General features: G+C 38.2%; 1 protein-coding gene across 3 annotated transcripts in view; it reads left to right on the plus strand.

Moving 5' to 3' along the window:
• Positions 1–2,355: 2,355 nt before the first annotated feature.
• Positions 2,356–21,970, plus strand: part of LOC149132201 (uncharacterized) — a 76,340-nt gene continuing 56,725 nt past the window's right edge. The window contains exons 1-2 of one of the 3 annotated variants that reach the window (XM_089365077.1): positions 2,356–2,465; positions 4,207–4,294. In XM_089365077.1, the coding sequence (XP_089221203.1) occupies positions 4,252–4,294 (43 nt within the window). In that variant the 5' untranslated portion in view covers positions 2,356–2,465; positions 4,207–4,251. Of the gene's footprint in view, positions 2,492–4,206; positions 4,295–21,970 lie in introns of those variants that run through there. The other 2 variants (XM_089365076.1, XM_089365075.1) reach the window with 2 other exon arrangements.

Genomic DNA, 21,970 nt, shown 5'->3' on the forward strand with positions numbered 1-21,970 from the left:
ACCATTCTCGCCACTTTCATCTATCTTTCAGCAAACTGACCAGAAGACAATACTTCCTTCTCTATCCTTATTTTCCTTTTCAGGTGAAACTTGAAAAAGTTCATCGGGGATTGACCAAAGAGTAAAGTGTTTGATTTCAGCCCCTTCAATCTCATCCACCATTCAGCCTCTTTCCTTTCCGGTTAAAAGAAGCTGGTGGGGAGATTTTCACAATGAATTCAGTTGACAGCCGGATCCATCCCACACGTGACAGCATATGTTCGACATAAACCCACAGGTCAGCAATGCTCGAGCACTGGACGAGTGCATGCAGGACCATTTCGTCGTCCTGCGCGCATCACGGACATGCTTGGCTGACGGCACTTCCGTGCCTGTAAAGTTTATCTCGAACAAGCAAAGCTCCCTGGTAGCACTGCCAAGCCAGAGATTTTGGGGAATTATCCATCGGTCCCAGGTCGAAAGTTCACCGGAAAAGAGCGGCTAGTTGATCTTCTTCGACGCCCAAGGTCTCCCCAAGAACGTCGTCGCACTTTTCCTCCACTAATCCTCTATAAAAGGCTAAAGTGAACGTTCTACCCATTGCACTGTCCGATTGGCTGAGGGCTGTGAGCGCTTGAAGACATTCCACTTTCCAAATGCTCGCCCTCGGTCTCTGTTTTACTTACACAATGAGATTAAAAGACAAAGTTGATCTCAGTGACATTGCACTCAGAACATAAAGAGCCAGAACAAGTACGACAACGCATTTTCACTAGACATAATAATCATCAAAGATGATGTCCCAGGTTTTACTGTTTTGTGGTCTTCCTCTGGAGAATTTTATGTATGACTATATCATCTATGGAGAAAATTCGCTGCTGTTTTTACTTCGTTGATCGAGCATATAGAAGCTATTTCATCCGTACCGATGGCATGACCGTACTAATTTATTCTCTAAATAATTCAATTACTCTATACCAGCTAGTATAGTACAATTTTGTACATTTACTCACCCAAATTCACTGTTTTTAACTGAAATCTTTTAATGTTCCTTGAATGCCTTGACATTTTCATAGTAATGAGTATAAATACTGCCATATATAGACTCATCTTTATCTATAGACATTAAATGCATTTCCTAAATGGAAATTTTTTTTTATAGTCACCTGATATGATTTACTAACCTGAAAAAAAAAATCACAAAGTGCTTTTACTCTTTTTTTTTTTTTAACAACAACCCTTCCCACCATAACCTGAACATTTGATATCTTCTTGATAATTCATTTTAGATTTATAGATATAGCAATGTGCTCAACCGAAATACCTTGATATAAATAAAACTCAGTGTTACTGATGTTTAGAAAAATAAAATAAATGATGTTATATAAAAGAGAAATTGTAGACAATGGTTCATTGTGCCAATTTTAACACATTTTTCTCTTTTCTTTGTTGATCACCTTCTGAAAGATTGCATTTACTTTTAATCTTTCCAGTATTGATTGATAAATATCTGTGGAGTTCTAGGTGAATGCAGTTTGATTAACACTTAAACAAACTTTAGTCTTGTGACTTACATTACACATCCTTCCGTAATACGTTCTTAGTAATTCTTCCAATACCATGTCCACAAATATGATGAAATCTGTCTTGTTGATAAGATCTTAATAAGACCGAAATATGTCTAAACTTCTCTCCCGTACTTGCTGAAATGATTAAAACGGTTACTAGTCATTAACTAATATCACTTTTGCTATTTTTTTTCTTGTCACATATCGAATTTAGTCATGTATATGTGGCACTATTTTATTTTATTTTTTTAGTGGAGAACGACTTATACAAAAGGTAAAGTTAGAACTGTGTAGAGAGAAAAATTGTATCAAAATTCAACACAAAATTAGGGGGTGGCGACTTATACACAAGTAAATACGGTAATTATTTCTCGCTTACCCTTTTTAAAGCTCACTGCATTAAACATGCCAACACTAGCACAATTATTCGTTTAACTCGCTGTCTTCAGTTCTGAATAAGGGGCATTCGTACCCAATTCTACTCCGTGATCCTCGTACCAAACTCTCACCTTCACCTTCTCCTGCAAGGTAGGAGCGAAGGTAAATTGATCTCAGCCAGTGTCGGTGGTGAACATTCAGTTATTTGATCAACTACCAGCTTATCAAATTTGCGTGTAGCTAGCCGAGTATTCCACAAGCGCATGTAGGGTAAACATAGTTGTCATATGGAATCAACGTGACACAATCAACAGCATATACGCACTCACACACACGTACGCATACACACAATTTACATTCTGCTGCTGTCTGTCTCACGCTGCGCCGCCAGTACTTCACTGCACCACCTCGCACACTGGTTCCATAGATAATATTTTGCGCATTAGTCAACTATTATTGTCACTGAGCAAACAACACTGTATGACCAAGCTGCACCAGTTTCATTCATCCAATTCACAGACCACGTAATGCGAAGACAATGTAAATATGTGTATAAGTATGTGTGTGTATGTATATCTGTATGTCTGTCGTCTCTCTATGTATTTCTATGTGTGTATACACACACGCACGCATACACACACACACACACACACACACACACACACACACACACACACACACACACACACACACACACACACACACCAAAGTAAGCACATAAATGTGAAGCAAGGTGGGAGAAACAGTGCTCGGATACCAGAGGTAGAGTAATATGCTTTATTATTAAAACTGCAAAAGCCTTAAAAAAATATCACAAAAAAAAAAAAACTGCCATTCAGAGTTTACGTTCCCGTTCGTCGGACAGTTTTGCTACAAAACTGTCCGACGAACGGGAACGTAAACTCTGAGTACCAGGATTTTGTGATATTTTTGTGAAGTTTTTGCAGCTTTGATAACAAAGTTTATATATATATATATATATATATATATATATATATATATATATATATATATATATATATACATATACATACATGCACATATGTATATACATATATATACATACATACATACATACATATATATATATATATATATATATATATATATATATATATATATATATATATATATATATATATGGGAGAATATACAAATAATAACAACAGACGAGGACAGGTGGTGTAAATAACAAAAGTATATATTAGTATGACGCTCGGGAATACGGAAAGTCTTTGACGTTTCGAGCTACGCTCTTCAACAGAAAGAATACGGAGACAAGGAGAAAAACACGGAGAAAAAAAATTGAATAGTGTTCAGTCAACGGTCAATCATAGACATATGTAAATACATATATATATGTATATACATATGTGCATGTATGTATATGTGTATGTATATATATATATATATATATATATATATATATATATATATATATATATATATATATATATATATATATATAATACCTAATCTATAAGTGCCTTATAGCTTGTATAAATAGGTGTAAGATCAACAAAGCCTGTCACAACACAAGTAGTAGTAGTAGTAGTAGTAGTAGTAGTAGTAGTAGTAGTAGTAGATAACGACAACAACAACAACAAAACTCCTCTCTGTTATAGGCACAAGGTCTGAAATTTGGGGAAAGGGAACTAGTCGACTACATCGACCCCAGTGTTTCACTGGTACTTAATTTATTGACTCCGAAAGAATGAAAGGCGAAGTCGATATCGGCGGAATTTGATGATGATGATGATGATGATGATGATGATGATGATAGTAGTTATAATAATAATAACAATAATAATAATAATAATAATAATAGTAATAATAATGGAAGAAAATTTGAAGAAAGAAGAAAAAAACCCAACATAATAATAATAATATAATAATAATAATAATAATAATAATAACAACAACAACAACAGCAGCAACAGCAGCAGCAGCATTAGCAACAACAACAACAGCAGCAACAACAACAACAACAACAAATAATAATAATAATAATAATAATAATAATAATAATAATAATAATAATAATAACAACAATAATAATAATAATAATAATGCTAGTGATATGATGATGATGATGATGATGATGATGACGGTAGTTTATACGTAGTTATTCATCTGAAACTTGAAACTGTCGTCCAAACATTTTTTTCTCTTTCTGTCTCCCCCCCCCCCAAACCCTCACTCTCTATCGCTTTACTCCCTTTCCCTCCCGCTATTTCCTCCTCACTCTCTATCACTTTCTCATTTTCCTACTCACCCTCAGGATCTGCGGTGTCTCGAGCGCGTTATCCTCTGCGGAGTTAGAAAAATGAAATCTCTCGGTTTATTTATCTTGTTATTAGTGTTTCAAGGTAAGTAGGATTTTTTTCTGTTTTGATCTTGGTGTCTTTTCTTAATTACTTGTCACCCATTCATTGTGTACTTTAATCATCAGGTAAACTTCTCTCTAATGGGTACTTAACGGTGACGTTCCGATACTTATTTGGAATTTTTGTTGTTCTTGTTGCTTGGTGTTGTTATTTATACGGATTAACTTTGTTTTGGATCCGATGTTCATAGGCCTCTGTATGTACGTTGCTTGACAACTAATCCTTTACTAAAACAGCTGGCTGGATCACAGCGCGCGCACGCACACACGCACACACACAAAACACACAAACAGGCACAGACGTAATTATATATATAATACATACACACACATAAATGTATATGTATGTACTTATATACAATATAATATATATATATATATATATATATATATATATATATATACATATATATTCATGCATACATACACACACACACACACACATATATATATGCATATATATATATATATATATATATATATATATATACATACGTACATACATCCATACATACATACATACACACACACATATTTATAGTTAAACAAAATTGTTAGACGAAGGGGAAACTCTGAGTAACAGTTTTTGTGATATTTTCGCTGCTTTTTAATAAAGCATATTACTCTACCTCTGGTATTCAAGTACTATTTTTTCCTCTTTGTTTCGCATTTATGTGCTTACTCTGGTATACACACACGCGCACAGACACAGACACACACACACACACACACACACACACACACACACACACACACACACACACACACACACAGAGTCCGATGACGGCTTAGCAGGCCAAAACTTCGAATTTTATTTTTGTTAAAGAATAATTGTACCCTACAAAAGTAGGGTTTAATGTAAAATAGTTTTTATTATAACTGAATATATAAACAAACATTAATACATACACACACACACACACACACACACACATATATATATATATATATATATATATATATATATATATATATATATATATATATATATATATATATATATATATATATACCGGAGTAAGCACATAAAATGTGCAACAAGGTGGAAAAAAGAGTACTCAAATACCAGAGGTAGAGTAATATGCTTTATTTAAAAGCAGCAGAAATATAACAAAAGATTGTTACTCGGAGTTTCACGTTCCTGTTCATCAGACAGTTGAACGGGAACGTGAAACTCCGAGTAACAGTCTTTTGTTATATTTCTGCTGCTTTTAAATAAAGTATATATATATATATATATAATACACTGTGTATAAACATATAACACCAAGAGCATCGACCTACAGTCCGGGCCCCAAAAGGGTTTTGTAGCGCTTTGCAAAATTTCTCTTGAAGGCCCTGAGTGTGTTTGAAAATAGGAATACAAGTTTGACCAAAATATTATCAAATAAATCTGTTGAATTATATTTTATTGGCTTGTTTTAAATTAAGAAAGAGAGAAAAAGCTGCAAAGGAATATTTGATATGGATGTTCATGTTGATCAGTTTAATTTCATCTTCATCAGAGGGTGAATTATTTTCTTTTCATCTATTCGCGTCACTTCCTTCTGACTCATTCTCTGGATGTGTGTGTGTGTGTGTGTGTGTGTGCGTGTGTCTGTGTGTGTGTGTGTAGATTGTTATATATATGTGTGTGTGTGTGTATCCAACTTCTCTGTTGATTTGTCTCTCTCGTTCTTGTCTCACTTTGTGTGTATGTATATATATAAATATATATTTGAAGATAAGCAACAAAAATTCAATAGGTTATAGCAGTACGTACGTTTCGTACAAGCTCCATTTATTCATGTAGTGAGAACACCACATAGAATGTACAATGAAAATGTACTCCTTAGCTGCATAATGGAATTTCATTTTAGAAAGTCATTTTGAAGATGTTGAACAGCAGCATAGTCGAGATGGTATGTTTTCTTCTCTTATTCTTGTTTTTTACAAACATCTTCAAAATGACTTTCTAAAATGAAATTCCATTATGCAGCTGAGGAGTACATTTTCATTGTACATTCTATGTGGTGTTCTCACTACATGAATAAATGGAGCTTGTACGAAACGTACGTACTGCTATAACCTATTGAATTTTTGTTGCTTTTATTCAAATTTTATTCACCAAATCTCTTGATTTTGTTTTTGGTTTTTACCCTACCAAATTCTGGTGCCTCAAACATTTTAAGTACCACATTTAATCTTTTGATTAAATCTATATTATTATTATATATATATATATATATATATATATATATATATATATATATATATATATATATATATATATATATATATATATATATGTATACATATATGTATGTATGTATGTATGTACGTACCTACGTATGTAGGTATATAAATATGTATATATATTTGTGTGTGTGCGTTCATATATATATATATATATATATATATATATATATGTGTGTGTGTGTGTGTGTGTGTGTGTGTGTGTGTGTGTGTGTGTGTATGTGTGTGTGTGTATATATTTGTATGTCTATTTGTCACCCAGCATCGCTTGACAACCGATGCTGGTGTGTTTGCGTCCCCGTAACTTAGCGGTTCGGCAAAAGAGACCCGATAGAATAAGTACTAGGCTTACAAAGAATAAGCTCTGTGGTCGATTTGCTCGACTATAAAGGCAGTGCTCCAGCATGACCGCAGTCAAATGACTGAAACAAGTAAAAGAGTAAAGAGTGAGTATATACACACACACACACACACACACACACACACACACACACACACACACACACACACACACACATATGTCTTTTAGCTTTTATCATTTTTTTTTGTTTCAGTCATTAGACTGCAACCATGGTGGAGCCTTGAATTTTTAGTCGAATGAATGGACCCCAGTACTTATTTTCAAGCCTGGTACTTATTCTATCGGTCTCTTTTGCTGAACCGCTAAGTTACGGGGACGCAAACATACCAACGCCGCTTGTCGAGCTGTAATGGGAGGACAAACACAGACACAAAGACATACACACACACACACACACACACACACACACACACACACACACACACACACACACACACACACACACACACACACACATACATATATATATATATATATACGACGGGCTTCTTTCAGGTTCCGTCTACCAAATCCACTCACAAGGCTTTGGTCAGTTTGAGACTATAGGAGAAGACACTTGCCCAAGGTGCCACGCAGTAGGACTGAACCCGGAATTATACGCAATGAGAAGGAAGCTTCTTATCAATAGCCACTCCTGACTATATATACAGCTATCTATGACCAAACTGGAAGTTATAGGTGGGGCTCTCTCAGGGACATCATCCATAGCACTATACCGAGGGCTTTTGGGAAGAGGAGGAAAATGACACATGACTGCTTTGTGGCGAATGTGAAAGAACTCAATACCCTCATGGAGGAGAAGCGTGCTGCCCTGCTGAAGCACAAACACCAACCTACTAGGACACGCAGCTAGCATTGAGATCAGTAAAGAACAGTATGCAAAAGATAGTGAGATGGTGTACAAATGACTACTGGTTACAACTATGTGCAGATATCCAACTGTCATTTGTCACAGGCAACATTTGTGGAATGTATGAGGGTATCAAGAAAGCCATCGGCCCAACCCAGAGCAAGACAGCTCCACTCAAGTCCAAAACAGTGGAAGTTATCAAGGGCAAAAGAGAGCAGCTGGAGAGTTGGGTGGAATATTATTCCGAACTCTGTGCCAAGGAAACTCTGGCAGTACGCTAGACACCCTAGAGCACCTAGCTGTCATGAAGGAGCTGGACGTATTGTCAGTTGCTGAAGAACTGAGCAGAGCCATTATTGGCTCGCCCACTGGAAAAGCTCCGGGTTTCGTTGGCATCCCACCAGAGATCATCAGGTGTACAAAGTGAGTTCTACTTAGCCACTTGCTGAAGCTACTGTGTCAGTGCTGGGAGGAGGGATCAGTGCCACAAGACATGAGAGACTGCAACATTGTTACCCTGTATAAAAACAAAGGAGACAAAAGCAACTGCAATAACTACCGAGGCATCTCGTTGTTAAGCATCGTTGGGAAGGTTTTTGCCCGCGTCTCCCGAAACAGGCTACAGAAAATCGCTGAGAGGTATACTCCGAAGCTCAGTGCGGTTTCCGATCAAAACGCTCCACCATCAACATGGTCTTCTCTTGCCAACAGCTACAGGAGAAGTGCCGAGAGCAAAGGCAACCATTCTTTATCAACTTCATCGACAAGAGATGGCCTGGTCAAAATCCTTCTCAAGATTGGCTCCCCTCCCAAGACTCATCAAGATTGTCCAATCATTTCATGTGAACATGAAAGGCGTCGTTCAATTTGATGGTTCTTCTCGGAGGCTTTCAACATACGTATTGGCGTGAAGTAGGGCTATGTGTTTGGCATCTTCTTTGCAGTCGTACTGAAACATGCATTTGGAATATCAACTGATGGTGTTCACCTCCACACTAGATCAGGCGGCAGACTGTTTAGTCTGTCGAGGCTGAAAACAAAATCCAGGTTCACCAGGTAGTCATTAGAGAAACGCTGTTCGTGAACGATGCAGCACTGACAGCGCACTCTGAAGAGCAAATGCAGCACCTCGTGGACAAATTTTCAAAGGCCTGTCAAGGATTCAGTCTGTCTATCGGTCAGAAGAAGACCCAAGTAATGGGCTAACGTGTCAATCGCCCCACACCTTTACCATTACCATCAACCTCTCTCTGGACCTTGAGATCAACAGGCGAATCGGACAAGCACTCTCCATATTTGCCAGGCTCACAAAGAGAGTCTGGGAAAACAAAAGAAACTGGTTGCAAACATCAAGATTGCTGTCTATAAGGCGTGGGTCCTTAGTACGCTACTTTACAGCAGTGAGACATGGAGTCTCTACTGCAGACAGGAGCGGCGCCTCAACGTCTTTCCCTTTCGTAATTTGAGACGCATCTTGGATATCAAGTGGACCGATCACATTACGAATACCGAAGTTTTCAACTGAGCCAAGATACCCACCATTCTCACCCTGCTCCAGCAGCATTGTTTGCGCTGGCTCGGTCATGTACATCGCATGCTGGATGGAAAGATCCCAAAAGACTTCCTGTACAGGGAATTAGCCACTGACACAAGAACACAAAGACAATCTCATTTTTGTTTCAAGGACATCTGTAAGAGGGATGTGAAGTTGTTTGATCTGAACGTTGATTTCCCTGGGCGCAGATCCATGGCCTCTCGAGATCGAGAGATGCCTGCCTATATATATATATATATATATATATATATATATATACAGACACACACACACACACACACACACACACACACACACACACACACACACACACACACATATAACAAAGATATACAGGTGTCAATGAATTGGCACCTGTACATCTTCGTTACTTATTTATATTCTGTTCACCTAACTTGGAATCTGCACTTCGGAAATATGATAGAAAGAACCTTTATATAAAAAGTACATGTCGGAATTACCAAGAGCAGATATCTTCACTTAGCTGGGGTGAGTTGTCTGCACACACGACAGGAATATTAGGTACAAAAGAGTCTTTATATTCAATATTCAAATAATATTGTTGAGATGTGAGGACCGTACCGAACTAGCAAGGTGCCTCAATTTAAGTACCTAATTCAACTAAACTTATATATATATATATATATATATATATATATATTGTTATATGTATTTATTTTCTCTAAGTTAATAATTAACTCGGACAAAATAAATTGGTTAATAGATACCAGGGTAGCAAAGATCACAAAATGACTGTGGTGTAACTCCTGTTTATGAGGTAGAAACTCTTTGTTATTTTGGGTACTTGAGTAAATATAAAAATTTAGTAAATGGAGTAAAACGCATATGTTAAATGAATTCTTTTATTTCCAACATATGTTTCGAAGATTACAAATTATACCTTCCATAGGAATAATATACATATATATATATATATATACATATATTTACTATGGCCTTCTTTCAGTTTCCGTCTACCACTTACAAGGCTTTGGTCGGCCCGCGGGCTATAGTAGAAGACACTTGCTGAAGGTACCACGCAGTGAGACTGAACCTGGAACCATGTGGTTGGGAAGCAAGTTTCTTACAACACAGTCACTCCTGTGCCTATATATATATATATATATATATATATATATATATATATATATATATATATATATATATATATATATATATATATATATATATATATATATATATATATATATATATATATATATATATATATATATATATATATATATATATATATATATATATATATATATATATATACAGTGGTGGGTACAGCTAACGAAAAAGTTAGCTTCATTATTAATCTGCTAACTAAAAAAGTTAACTTCCCAAACGCTAAATCGTTAAACAGTTAAAAAAAAAAAAGGGATTAGTGGACGCTCTCGTTAAATGATAGCCGCTAACTTCTGTCATATGAATTTAGTCTCAGTTTGTTTGTTTGTTTTTTTTTGTTTTTTTGTTTGCTCTAATACCCCTAAAAACAGACCTAGAGAACTGAAATTTTCATGTATCTTAGACATAGAGTTTTCCAAAAAGGTATAGCATGCCAAGATCAGATGATGATCAAGGCCATCATCATCATCGTGTACACAAATGATTAAATGAACAAATAAAATTAAACATTAGCTTTTCAGTCAACATACATCTTATTTACTATACAAAATGTATTAAATGACTCAAAAAGGTATAGTAAAGCATAGGTATCTTGCCAAGATCAGATGACGATCAAGGTGTTCTACTCTGGCTGGGCCTTCTCCATCGCTTCAACATGATGCTGGTTGCCCTTCATAAACATCAGCCTCTCAGAGTTACCATCTGACAGGGTGGCTCTCTTGGCCCTCAAAATATCTTTGCCTATAGAGAATAGGCGCTCAACTGCAGCTCTGGATGGAAGGGCGGTGTTATACTTGGTGAACAGGTCGATCAAGCCCTACTCATCCAAAAAGGCGACTTCAGTCAGGACCTCCTTCGAGACGGCCTCCAGCCAGGTCTTCACCAAGCTCTGCGCCTTGAACTTCAGTGACCTGTGGATCCTGCTCTCCCAGAACCGAGTGATATTGCTGAAGAAATCATTTTCCTCATCCTCATTGCTGGTGTTGCTACTGCCCTCCTCATTGGTCTCCATTATGTCTGTCTCTACGATGGTCTCCATGGCGTTCGTCACTCTGCTAATCTAGCTGTTATTATACTGCTCCAGCCAGAACAGGCGAAACTTGGGGTCGAAGGCAGCGGCCAGCTGGCATTCCAGGTCTCCTAGGAGGAGCCCAAACCTTTTCGTGATGCTTGCCGGTATTGCGTCTGCTAGAGGACTGCAGTACAGGAGATGTTTCAACTTGGCCTCCTTCAGCTTCAAGACGGTAGCCGCTACAGATGGCAGAAATCTCCCGAAATAAGCCTGGTCCTCCCCCTGGATTTTATCCAAGGTCATGGCAACATTAGACATCACCTGGCCGTACTCTGTCAGGAAGCCAACATGAGGATCAGTGAAGGACTGCAGCTTCAGTTGTGTCATCACCCTGTGGACAGCTCCTCTATTCTTCTTCAACAAGTTGTTGAGGACAACAGCAGAGTCATAGATAGAGTTCCATCTGGTACTGTTGGGGACAACCAGCCTCCTCTTCAACGCGTCCAGAATGCTGTCTTCCGCCACTGTGCTGTGGCTCTGCAGATTACACAGCTGCTGTGCCTTGGACATGACCTTCCTGTAGGCCGACGCGTTGTCAAATGCCTTGTCGGCATCCACGCTGGCTACCAAGTTGATGGTATGGGCTGCGAACTTCATGTGCACTGGCAGGTGCACGTGAAAGCCCAGAACGCTGGACACGAAAAGGATAGCATCAACAGAGATGTACTCAACTTCGTCCACTTCCCCAGCCTTGGGATCCACGTTCAGGTCCACATCCTCGACGCCCTTCACGTCCGGATCGGCAGCAATGTCCAGCAAGCTGCATAAATACCTTAACAAAGTTTTTGCCGCTGTCCGTTGCGGTCCTAGTCACCTTGTCTTGCAGATGGAACTTGTAAAGGATGTCCACCATGGCCTGGGCGAGAACATCAAAGGTGTGATGTCTTCTGAGTAGAGAGCAGGCCAGAACGGCGTGTTGTCTTATGCGGGTCTTGGGGTCAGGCCGGTGTACTGTCATTCCCAGGTAGGACCTGTTGTGGGCCAACCAGCTGTCCGCGATGGTCGCTACCCAGAGGACATCCTTAAGCAATCTGTAATTTAAAAATGCTTATTGTAAAGAGATATAAGTTGCAAAGTTAAAAACTTAAAATTTTCCACACACACACACACACATGCATACATATCTAATAATAATAATAATAATAATAATAATAATAATAATAATCATCAAGGTGGCTAGCAGCAATTTAAGACCAACAAGGAAATAGTTTACCGTCGCTAAGAGTGACAAGAGTACTGTGAGCACCAACATTGCTAGTAATAGGAGTCGTAGACTCTTTAGCCACGGAAGTACATGGACTCTTTGTATTGACAGGGGATAAAACCCTCCCCACTCTGATCGAGATGCATTAGATTAGTATGCTAATTTCGTATAAAAATTAATACTCATCTATAATGTTCACTCCATCACAGCTGGTAGAGGCCAACTCACCCTGTCAATATTATGGAGAATGGCATTAGAATCAGTGACTGATTTCACAAAATGGCAGTGTGAAAATTACAAAATAATCAAAGAGGCTAGCAGCAATTTAAAACCAACGAGGAAGTAATGCACCATCACTATATATATAAACTGACGCAGAGTACGATTAAGCCCTACTGTAAAAAAAAATTTTAAAAAAAAAAACAATAAAATTAGCTTCTTATCCACATCTCCACGCAAGCTGCAATGGTTTTTGTGAGCAAGTGGTTTGTACAATTTTTCACGGGTAGGAAGGCGGCAGGACATTTAATCGCAGTATCTTATAACCATATTTTCTTTATAGAAATCACACAGATTGTTGTGTAATATTTGTCACTAGGCTGTTCTAAATTCATGGAAATATTGCTTATAATTTAAAGCTTTGTTATTAAACTTTTGAAAATAGTAACACTACCTTGATAGATGACTCTTTGGAGGTGATGAATAACCAAGATGAGAGATGGATTGATGGTTGAAATTTGATAAGCTCAAAACTTAAGGTTCGTTTATTCGTTATTTTATTAAAGACTGCTGTTTTGGCTGTGTAGACTTAATCATGAGTGGAATAGCCACTAAACCTTTTTAAATTTTTTTCTCCTTATTTTATTTTCTCTCCCTGTTTATTTCTGTGTTCCTTTCTGTCGAAGAGCGTAGGCTCGAAACGTAAAAGACTTTCTCACTTCTCGAGAGTTAAACTAATACATCTGTTTGTTGTTTACACACCCGTCTTCGTCTTTTTTATCTGTAAAATTCTCACTATATATATATATATATATATATATATATATATATATATATATATATATATATATATATATATATGGGAGAATATACAAAAAATAACAACAGACGAGGACAGGTGGTGTAAATAACAAAAGTATATATTAGTATGACGCTCGGGAATACGGAAAGTCTTTGACGTTTCGAGCTACGATACACACACACACACACACACACACACACACACACATACACACACCGTATATTATATATTATGACATTTATTTCAATTAGCTACTATAATTTTATTACATTAATTAAGAAAATAATTTTTTTAATAAATAATTAAATTAAATAAATTAAGAAACTATGAAGTACGTCATAATAATAATTTAATAACCTTGTATAATTTTAATTTATAAACACCTTGTAAGATACATCTCCAGCTGTTTATGGCTGGCCAAGATCATCCTGCCCAGGGTAGAGTGGAACATCGACGTCTTGCTGGGGTTCAGCATTTTGATCAGGCTGACCAAGGTGCAGGACTCCACTACATGCAGCGGTAGTATGTTGTCAACAAACAGGGATACAACCCTACTGTCCATCATAGACTGACAGACGCCAGTGCCAACTGTTTTGGCAAATGCCTTACCAATGCTGAGCTGGCGTGCTTTCTTTGTACATGGCTGTGATGACTGGCTACTGGCGCTTCTACCAGAAGATTGTCTGTGTTTCCAACAGGAAGAGCCGGCCTTGATCCTCTCCTCAAACTGGATGGCATGTGCTGGGTCTTTCCTCTTGACATGCGACTTCAAGTTGTAAAGGCTCACCGTTTGTCCCTTGATAGTGGTCTCCCTGGGCTGGCACATGATGCACCGGAAGTACAGGATTTTGGTGTTCCTCTTATCTCTTGACGTAAGGACAAAGTGGTCCTCCATGTGGGGCTACGGGTTCTGAAACTCCTGGCTCTCAAAATGAGCGACAGCTACCTCACCCACAACCGTTGCAGACTCCTCAACAGGCCCTTCATCCTCACGCCGAACAAAAACATCACTTTCCATTACGATAAGCAATAACTTGATTAGCCGATAACGTACACTGCTGTCGATAACACTGTAAGACAGTAATGTGACAAGATCGTAAGTGAACACAACTCAAACTGCAGAATAACACAATGCTGCTCAGCTAGCTGAAGCTGCGTCGACCAATCATGTCTTGTCACGTGTACACGTAGTCAGCCAATAGCGTACCTGACGGACTCTTCGAGACATGCCCACAACAGACAGAAACAAACGTATAAATTTTGTTTGCAGACTTAAAGTTAGCAAGAAGCTAATTGGTCCGCTAACGGTTCCCAAAGTTAGCGAAAACGCTAATCCGCTAAAAGAAAAGTTAGCTTCGCGCTAATTAGCTGTTAGCTGATTAGAGGAGTCGTGCTCACCACACACACACACACACACACACACACACACACACACACACACACACACACACACACACATAAATGTAGGAAAAAAACAAAGACAAACAGGTAAGGGAACAACAAGCAGGTGTATTAATTTGACGTTCGGGAAAAATGGAAAAGTCTTTGACGCTTCGAGCCTACGCCAACTTTGTGTCTTTTAACAACTCCCAAAAAGAAAGGGTGCACTATTCATATGAAGAAAGCACCACCACACTTACATCCACCTCTAAACATGAGCGACACTCAGCTAGGGCCCTCACAATCACTCCAAATACGACGCAAAAGCACATCCTTAGCATAACAACCACCATATTCCAAAGACTTGCCCTTCAGTTCAGGGCCAGACAATATTTCAGCTACCTCGTTCACTCCGTACAAAAAAAGAAAAAAAATATTGATGAAACCCTACAAAGTTCAAGTGAATTCCACAATCTGAGATTGTGCTGCTGCTACGCCCTCTGATATCTAAGTCTGCACCCTAAGAAGGGCCACTCGACTGACTGGCATTCTCTCACAAGTGGTTATACTCGTCTACGATGTATGTATGTATGCATGTATGTATGTATGTATGTATGTATGTATGCATGCATGCATGTATGTATGTATGTTTGTATGTATGTATGTTTGTATGTATGTATGTATGTATACACACATACTTGTATATGAACACATGCTTATAAATAATTTATATATATCAATATGTGTACATACACATTTATATCATTTACGCATAATACGTGCTTATGCGCGTACATATATGTATATGCGTGTGTGGTGTGGTAGTGGTGGTGGTGTGTGTGTGTATGTGTGTGTGTGTGTGTGTGTGTGTGGATATGTCATCAACATTTTTACCAAAAATCATCTTGGCAAAGTTTCTTTTAATATTTAGTATTTCCTTTTAAGGAGGCGAGCTGGCAGAATCGTTAGCACTCTGGGCAAAATGCTTAGTTCAAATACCGAGTTCAAATTCTCCGCCGAGTTCAAATTCCGCCGAGGTCGACTTTGTCTGTCATCCTTTCGGGGTTGATAAAATAAGAACCAGTTGAGCACTGGGATTCGATGTAATCGACTTACCTCCTTCCCCACGAACTTGCTGACCTTGTGCTAAAATTTGAAACCAGTATTTCCCCCTTAGGGCGGCGAGCTGGCAGATTCATTACTGTGCCGGGAAAAGTGTTTAACGGCATTTCTTCCGACTTTACGTTCTGGGTTCAAATGCCGCGGAGGTCGACTTTCATCCTTTCGGGGTCGGTAAAATAATCGACTTAACGTCTCCCTCGAAACTGCAGGACTTGTGCCAAAATTTGTAACCAACATTAAGTATTTCCACCGTTTTAATTATGTTCGGCCCACTGTACTCCTCTGATAATCTCCATTCATCTGAAGGGATTCCCTACAGAACATGATGTAGCAAGAATGCTCGATTTTCATGAAGACTGAATGTATGCCACGAAGAGTATTCTTATAAACTGTTTCGGTATCACCAATTGCAGTTGACTGTGAAAGTGATAGGTAGACATGGTCAAAAACAAACTTTCCATAGATTACCATTTCTGTTTTTCGAAGATCTAGATCAACACCATATGTCGTAAAACAATTTAACTGCACTCGTCTGAGTCATTTGATGTATTAAGATTTAGGATAATGTAGTCGAGTGTACAAAGTATGTCTATGTTATCACCATTAAATCGTCATTTCATATCTTCAATAACCTTGTCGTAACTGAAATGACTGAAATAATTACAATAGCAAACTTTTGGTAGTTTAGTTTGATCCAGTGGCTCTTCCGTCGTTGAGTCACCGAGAAGGGCGTGCTATTAACGGAATAGTTTTTGTTTTTCTCCTTTTGGAACTCCTGCTTCCTAGATAGAAATTCATGTATCTTAGACGATTTCATTGATACGTTCACCTAACTTTTCAGCCCAACCATATTGTTCCGGGTTCAGTTCCACTGCCTGATACACACACACACACACACACACACACACACACACACACACACACACACACACACACACACACACACACACACACACACACACACACACACACATATATATATATTAAGGTGTGTCAATTTTGGAGAGTAAATAGGAAAATTCATAATCTTTAATGTTGGTAGTAATTTATTGTTGCCTTTTAGCATATAAAAAAAGATTCTGGTAAAATTTTTGATTAACTCTTAACTACATCAATATAAGTTTGAAATCTATGTTTTGAGAATTTTGAACATAACTGGTTTTCACCAGCATCTTTCTGTTTCAAGTTTCATATATACTATTATACATTCCAATTTACTATTTGAAAGTAGTCAAAGCCTTCACATCCTTCTTGCTGTTGTTTCTTTTCATCAGTTGCTGGCTGACTGCTTGTGCTTTGATGTAATCCTCTCGCTTCTCGTGACTGTAAACATGACTCGCAGCTTCAGTGACCATTTTAACACACCTCTTACTGCTTTGAGTGTGATGGCCATTTCGGTACTATCACTGGTGTGTCTTTAAAGCTTTTGAGATTCTTACTAGTTAAGGATGTTGTCAATGGTGGTTCCAAGGCCTCAGAACTTAGATCAACCAACTCAAACGGCTTGGTGGCATTGACATTTAATTGAACTGCTTTTTTTTCACTAAATGAGCAGACTCCCAACTGGTCATCTTCAAATGGGTACCTCTAATTCTTAGAATGGCTATTATAGCCTCAGTACGAAGATTTGAACATTGGCTGGAAAGCATTGCTTGCAACACTGCTTCTGATCGAGCATACCATGCGGACCTCCTCACCACAGGTAATACGATATCCTTCACCAACTTATTTTGTGTTCTTACAAGCTGCAATTGAAACAAAGGTGATTGGGACCATCGACCCATTTTGGATCGAGCTTAATATTAAACCAGTTCGGAAGATAGACACCAATTATAAATTCAACAATTAATCTCCAATTCTTTAGAGCCCTTCCCTTCAATTGGTGTCTAGAAATCCAAATCCTGCCGAAGCGCAGAGCTGTAGTTAACCAATGACTGTGAATAACAGGTCTAATCTCCAAGAGAGCCAATAACTGAGGTACTTCATCTGATCTTATTGCTTGATCAATATGATAAGCATAGGACTAATCTGCACTAAGGTCTTGAACAATTTCTTCTGGCAGCACTGGAATGGGAGGGCTTACTTCAATCTTTGGAAAGTTTGCATTTATTTCTAGTTGTGTTGTTTCATCCAACATGTTGCCAAGAGGACCTGACCACTTATTGCTTTTTGTTGGACCATCAATGGATGAGGTGAGGAAGAGGTAGCTCACCTGTATGAAAATCACATACAATCCAAATAAGTCTTCTTTCAAGTTTTACTCTAAATAACTCATTGCACCTCCCTTCCAGCCATTATTCACTGCTGTTGAATTCCCACCAATAGCCTCCACTGAATTTTCAAGCCCTCTCTCTTGAAGCCAGCATAAAATATTATCAGCAATTACCTCTGCATGTTTTTCCCCTTCCACTTCGACTTCAGGTGTAAAATGAAACAAAAACTGACCACCAGGTTCAGAGTAAACAGTGTAGTGCTCTTTGATTAGACCTGGAAATTTTCTGGAAATTCCATCTACTTCAACCATAACTTTGGTTTCATCTATTCTTCGATCAAACAAAAGACAAGAGAGCCCTCCTTTTAATTATTTTTCTTGCTGATCAGATATCTCACTCATTACTTTTTCTTTCGCTCTTCTAAGTTTTTTTATGATCTATAACCAAGGATGAATCCTCTTGACTGATGAGGCGTGCATCTATCCAAGCCGCGGTTGCAATTTCAGCAGCCTCACGGAGTCCAGTATGGTGACGAATACTAGCTAATGCAATAGTCGAAATGTCTCTTGTATTGTATTTTCCTTTCTTTGATATGGCTTCAGAAGATTCTTTAGAATTATCATCTGAAATCACTTCATTTTCTTCAGAAGAACTATCAAACAACTGATAAACATCATGGCCATGCTGTTCTACTCTTTGCATAACTTCACACATCATTCTCTTCTTTTCTTACCTCTCTCTCTCTCTCTCTCTCTCTCTCTCTCTCTCTCTCTCTCTCTCTCTCTCTCTCTCTGACAAGACCTTTCCTTTTTGCAGTAGAAATCTGTCTCTTACTTTCTTTATAATCAGTTGAGCCCATTTGCATACTACCTTGGCTTCCTGTCTTTGTCCTCTGTGAGCTTATGAAATCTAGCTCTAGGAAAATTATCTTCTTTTCACGGGGGCAACAGCAGTCAATTTGGGAATGATTTCCTCTCTTATCAGTTAGAGAACAATCCTCTTTTGAACACAAAACTATAAAACATTTGTAGCTCAAAATATCGAACAGTGTATCAAGTGTAGAAAAGCATTTTTCATTGTCAAATTTCCTTTACCAAATGATGTATGTACTGCTTTCCACCACAATCCCATTAGTTTTAGCTCAATTGTTCACTCAAATAGTTTTAGCTCAAACTGGCGGTTTGAATTAGGGTTAGGGTTTGAATTACGTATTAGCTTTGTCCATTGGCTCAGAAAATGGGACATTATATCATGTATGAATTCCTTATCTGTACAGTTCCTTCTGTCCTTGGAATTTTGTTCCCAAAGTAGTAACTCAAGTCTTAAAACGTCTCTCACTGTTGGAAGCTCTTTCCCTGTACCAATTAACAATCACAAGTGGGATGACAATTGGCCTCTAGTCTTCATCGTTGACATCTTGTGAATATCTGAAAAGAGTAAAAATGCATTTAACCAATTAAAAGATAATATAAGAGTAATATTTTGAGTCTAATCTGTTTTTCATATAAATTTTCAGTTATTGTTTCAAAACAACACCATGTTGAACATTTATGATAAATTTGATGTAGGTTAGAGTTATCTTAATCCATTTTGGTATGTATATCTTAAGTCGAGGAGTAAATAGAGCACTATGATTTCACTACAAAATTAGATTTGCCTGTGCATGATGATTTTTTTATAGTGGGGCAAGGATTTGCACAAATCTAATCCCACTCTCTGAACAGGGACAGCATAAACTCAAAAAGAAGAACTAGTCTACATCATCGAATATTGTCAGTGTCGCAGGTTTTCTCTCGAAGTTTCCCTCTCCTAGAGAGATGGTGTGACAATAACAGAGGGGCTTCCCACTCTCAGTGAGCCAACTGCGCGCCTTGACACCAACCCAGGTATTTCCACGTCCCCACGCATACATACACATGCACACACATTGTTGGTTGGCCGTTGACTGCACATGAGCTCTTCCGCCCATTGACAGGTCTTATTTTTCGTCCTGCAAGGTGTCCAACAATTACCCTCCTCAACAAGCAAGCTTGATGGAATCCAGTTTAGTCGCCGACGACTCAATCATGCAACAGGTTGTACTGGGTTACTAGTTACCAGTAGCGCCCTAGAGCGATCTGACATATATAAGCATACGTATATATAAGCATACGTATATATAAGCATACGTATATATAAGCATACGTGTGTGTGTGTGTGTGTGTGTGTGTGTGTGTGTGTGTGTGTGTGTGTGTGTGTGTGTGTGTGTGTGTGTGTGTGTGTGTGTGTGTGTGTGTACGCGCATGTGTGTCCATCTAATGTTTGTTTGTTTATGTTTCCGTAACTGAGCGGTTCGGTAAAAAGTAACCTATAGAATAAATATGAGGCTTAGAGAAAAAACGAGTACTAGAGGTCGATTTGTTTGACTAAACCCTTCAAGGTGGTGCCCCAGCATGGCCGCAGTCCAATGACTGAAACAAGTAAAAGATAAAAGAGAGTTTTTTTTTTTAGTTACTATGACTGTTTTTATTGTTATAATATCTACAGTCTTTCTCTGCAAGCATCTTCTGTGGCTGTGTGCGTTTGACTATCATTTTTAGCTCAACCAATCTAATTCAGTAATTCAAAAGCCAAAGTCGTATATAGTATTCAATAAAGCACTGCTACCTATATACGTTTCTCTTTCTTTAAACGAATATATTCTAAAGGCATGAAGTCACTGTGGTGTAAGGAACGAGAAAGAAAAAAAAAAGAATGGGTCTACAAATTCAAAAGATGTCGATTAATTGGAAACTTAAAGGACTGAATATCAGATCAGAAGTAAAAAATACGATGGTTATGAGTTCTAGAGAGCAGCAATTTGAGGACAAAAGCTATTGGAATAAAAGGACTTATGACTAACAGTAAGTTCAACAAAGAAACGATGAACCTGGGAAGAGAATTGGGTGACCCGTTAAAAGGTCTTGAAAGAACAATGGCCGTAGAAATACTTATAAGTTTGAGGTTTGCTTTATCATGGCGTCTTCATATCTGTCTGTCTACCTATTATCTGTCTATGTATCGACCTATCTACACGCGCGCGCACACACACATACATGCATACAAGACCATCCCGTTACACTTTGAAATTTTAGTGTCTATGATCTTTGTTCTCAGTCACAAGTGATGCTTTCAGAGAGTCAGAGCGAGCGAGAGAGAGAGAGAGAGAGAGAGAGAGAGAGAGAGAGAGAGAGAGAGAGAGAGAGAGAGAGAGAGAGAGAGAGAGAGAGAGAGAGAGAGAGAGCAGGGGGGGGAGTATGTCATTTGGAACTGACCTCGAGAAAGTTGTAGAAGCTCTGAATAGTTCCTTGGGTATTGCGACATGATTCAGTATTTGTAGTTGTGTCTTGGATTCACAAAGTACCTATATCAATGTATATAAATGGCAAGCAGAAGACATTCTTTTATTCTTGCTGCCAAACCTCTATAAACACCGCATATTAACTGCACCTGAAAAGATTCTCCAACAATGTTGTCAAGTTTCTTTTTCACCTTAC

The sequence above is a fragment of the Octopus bimaculoides genome, chromosome Z, assembly GCF_046866305.1.
Source record: "Octopus bimaculoides isolate indiv1 chromosome Z, ASM4686630v1, whole genome shotgun sequence".
Lineage (NCBI taxonomy): Eukaryota > Metazoa > Mollusca > Cephalopoda > Octopoda > Octopodidae > Octopus > Octopus bimaculoides.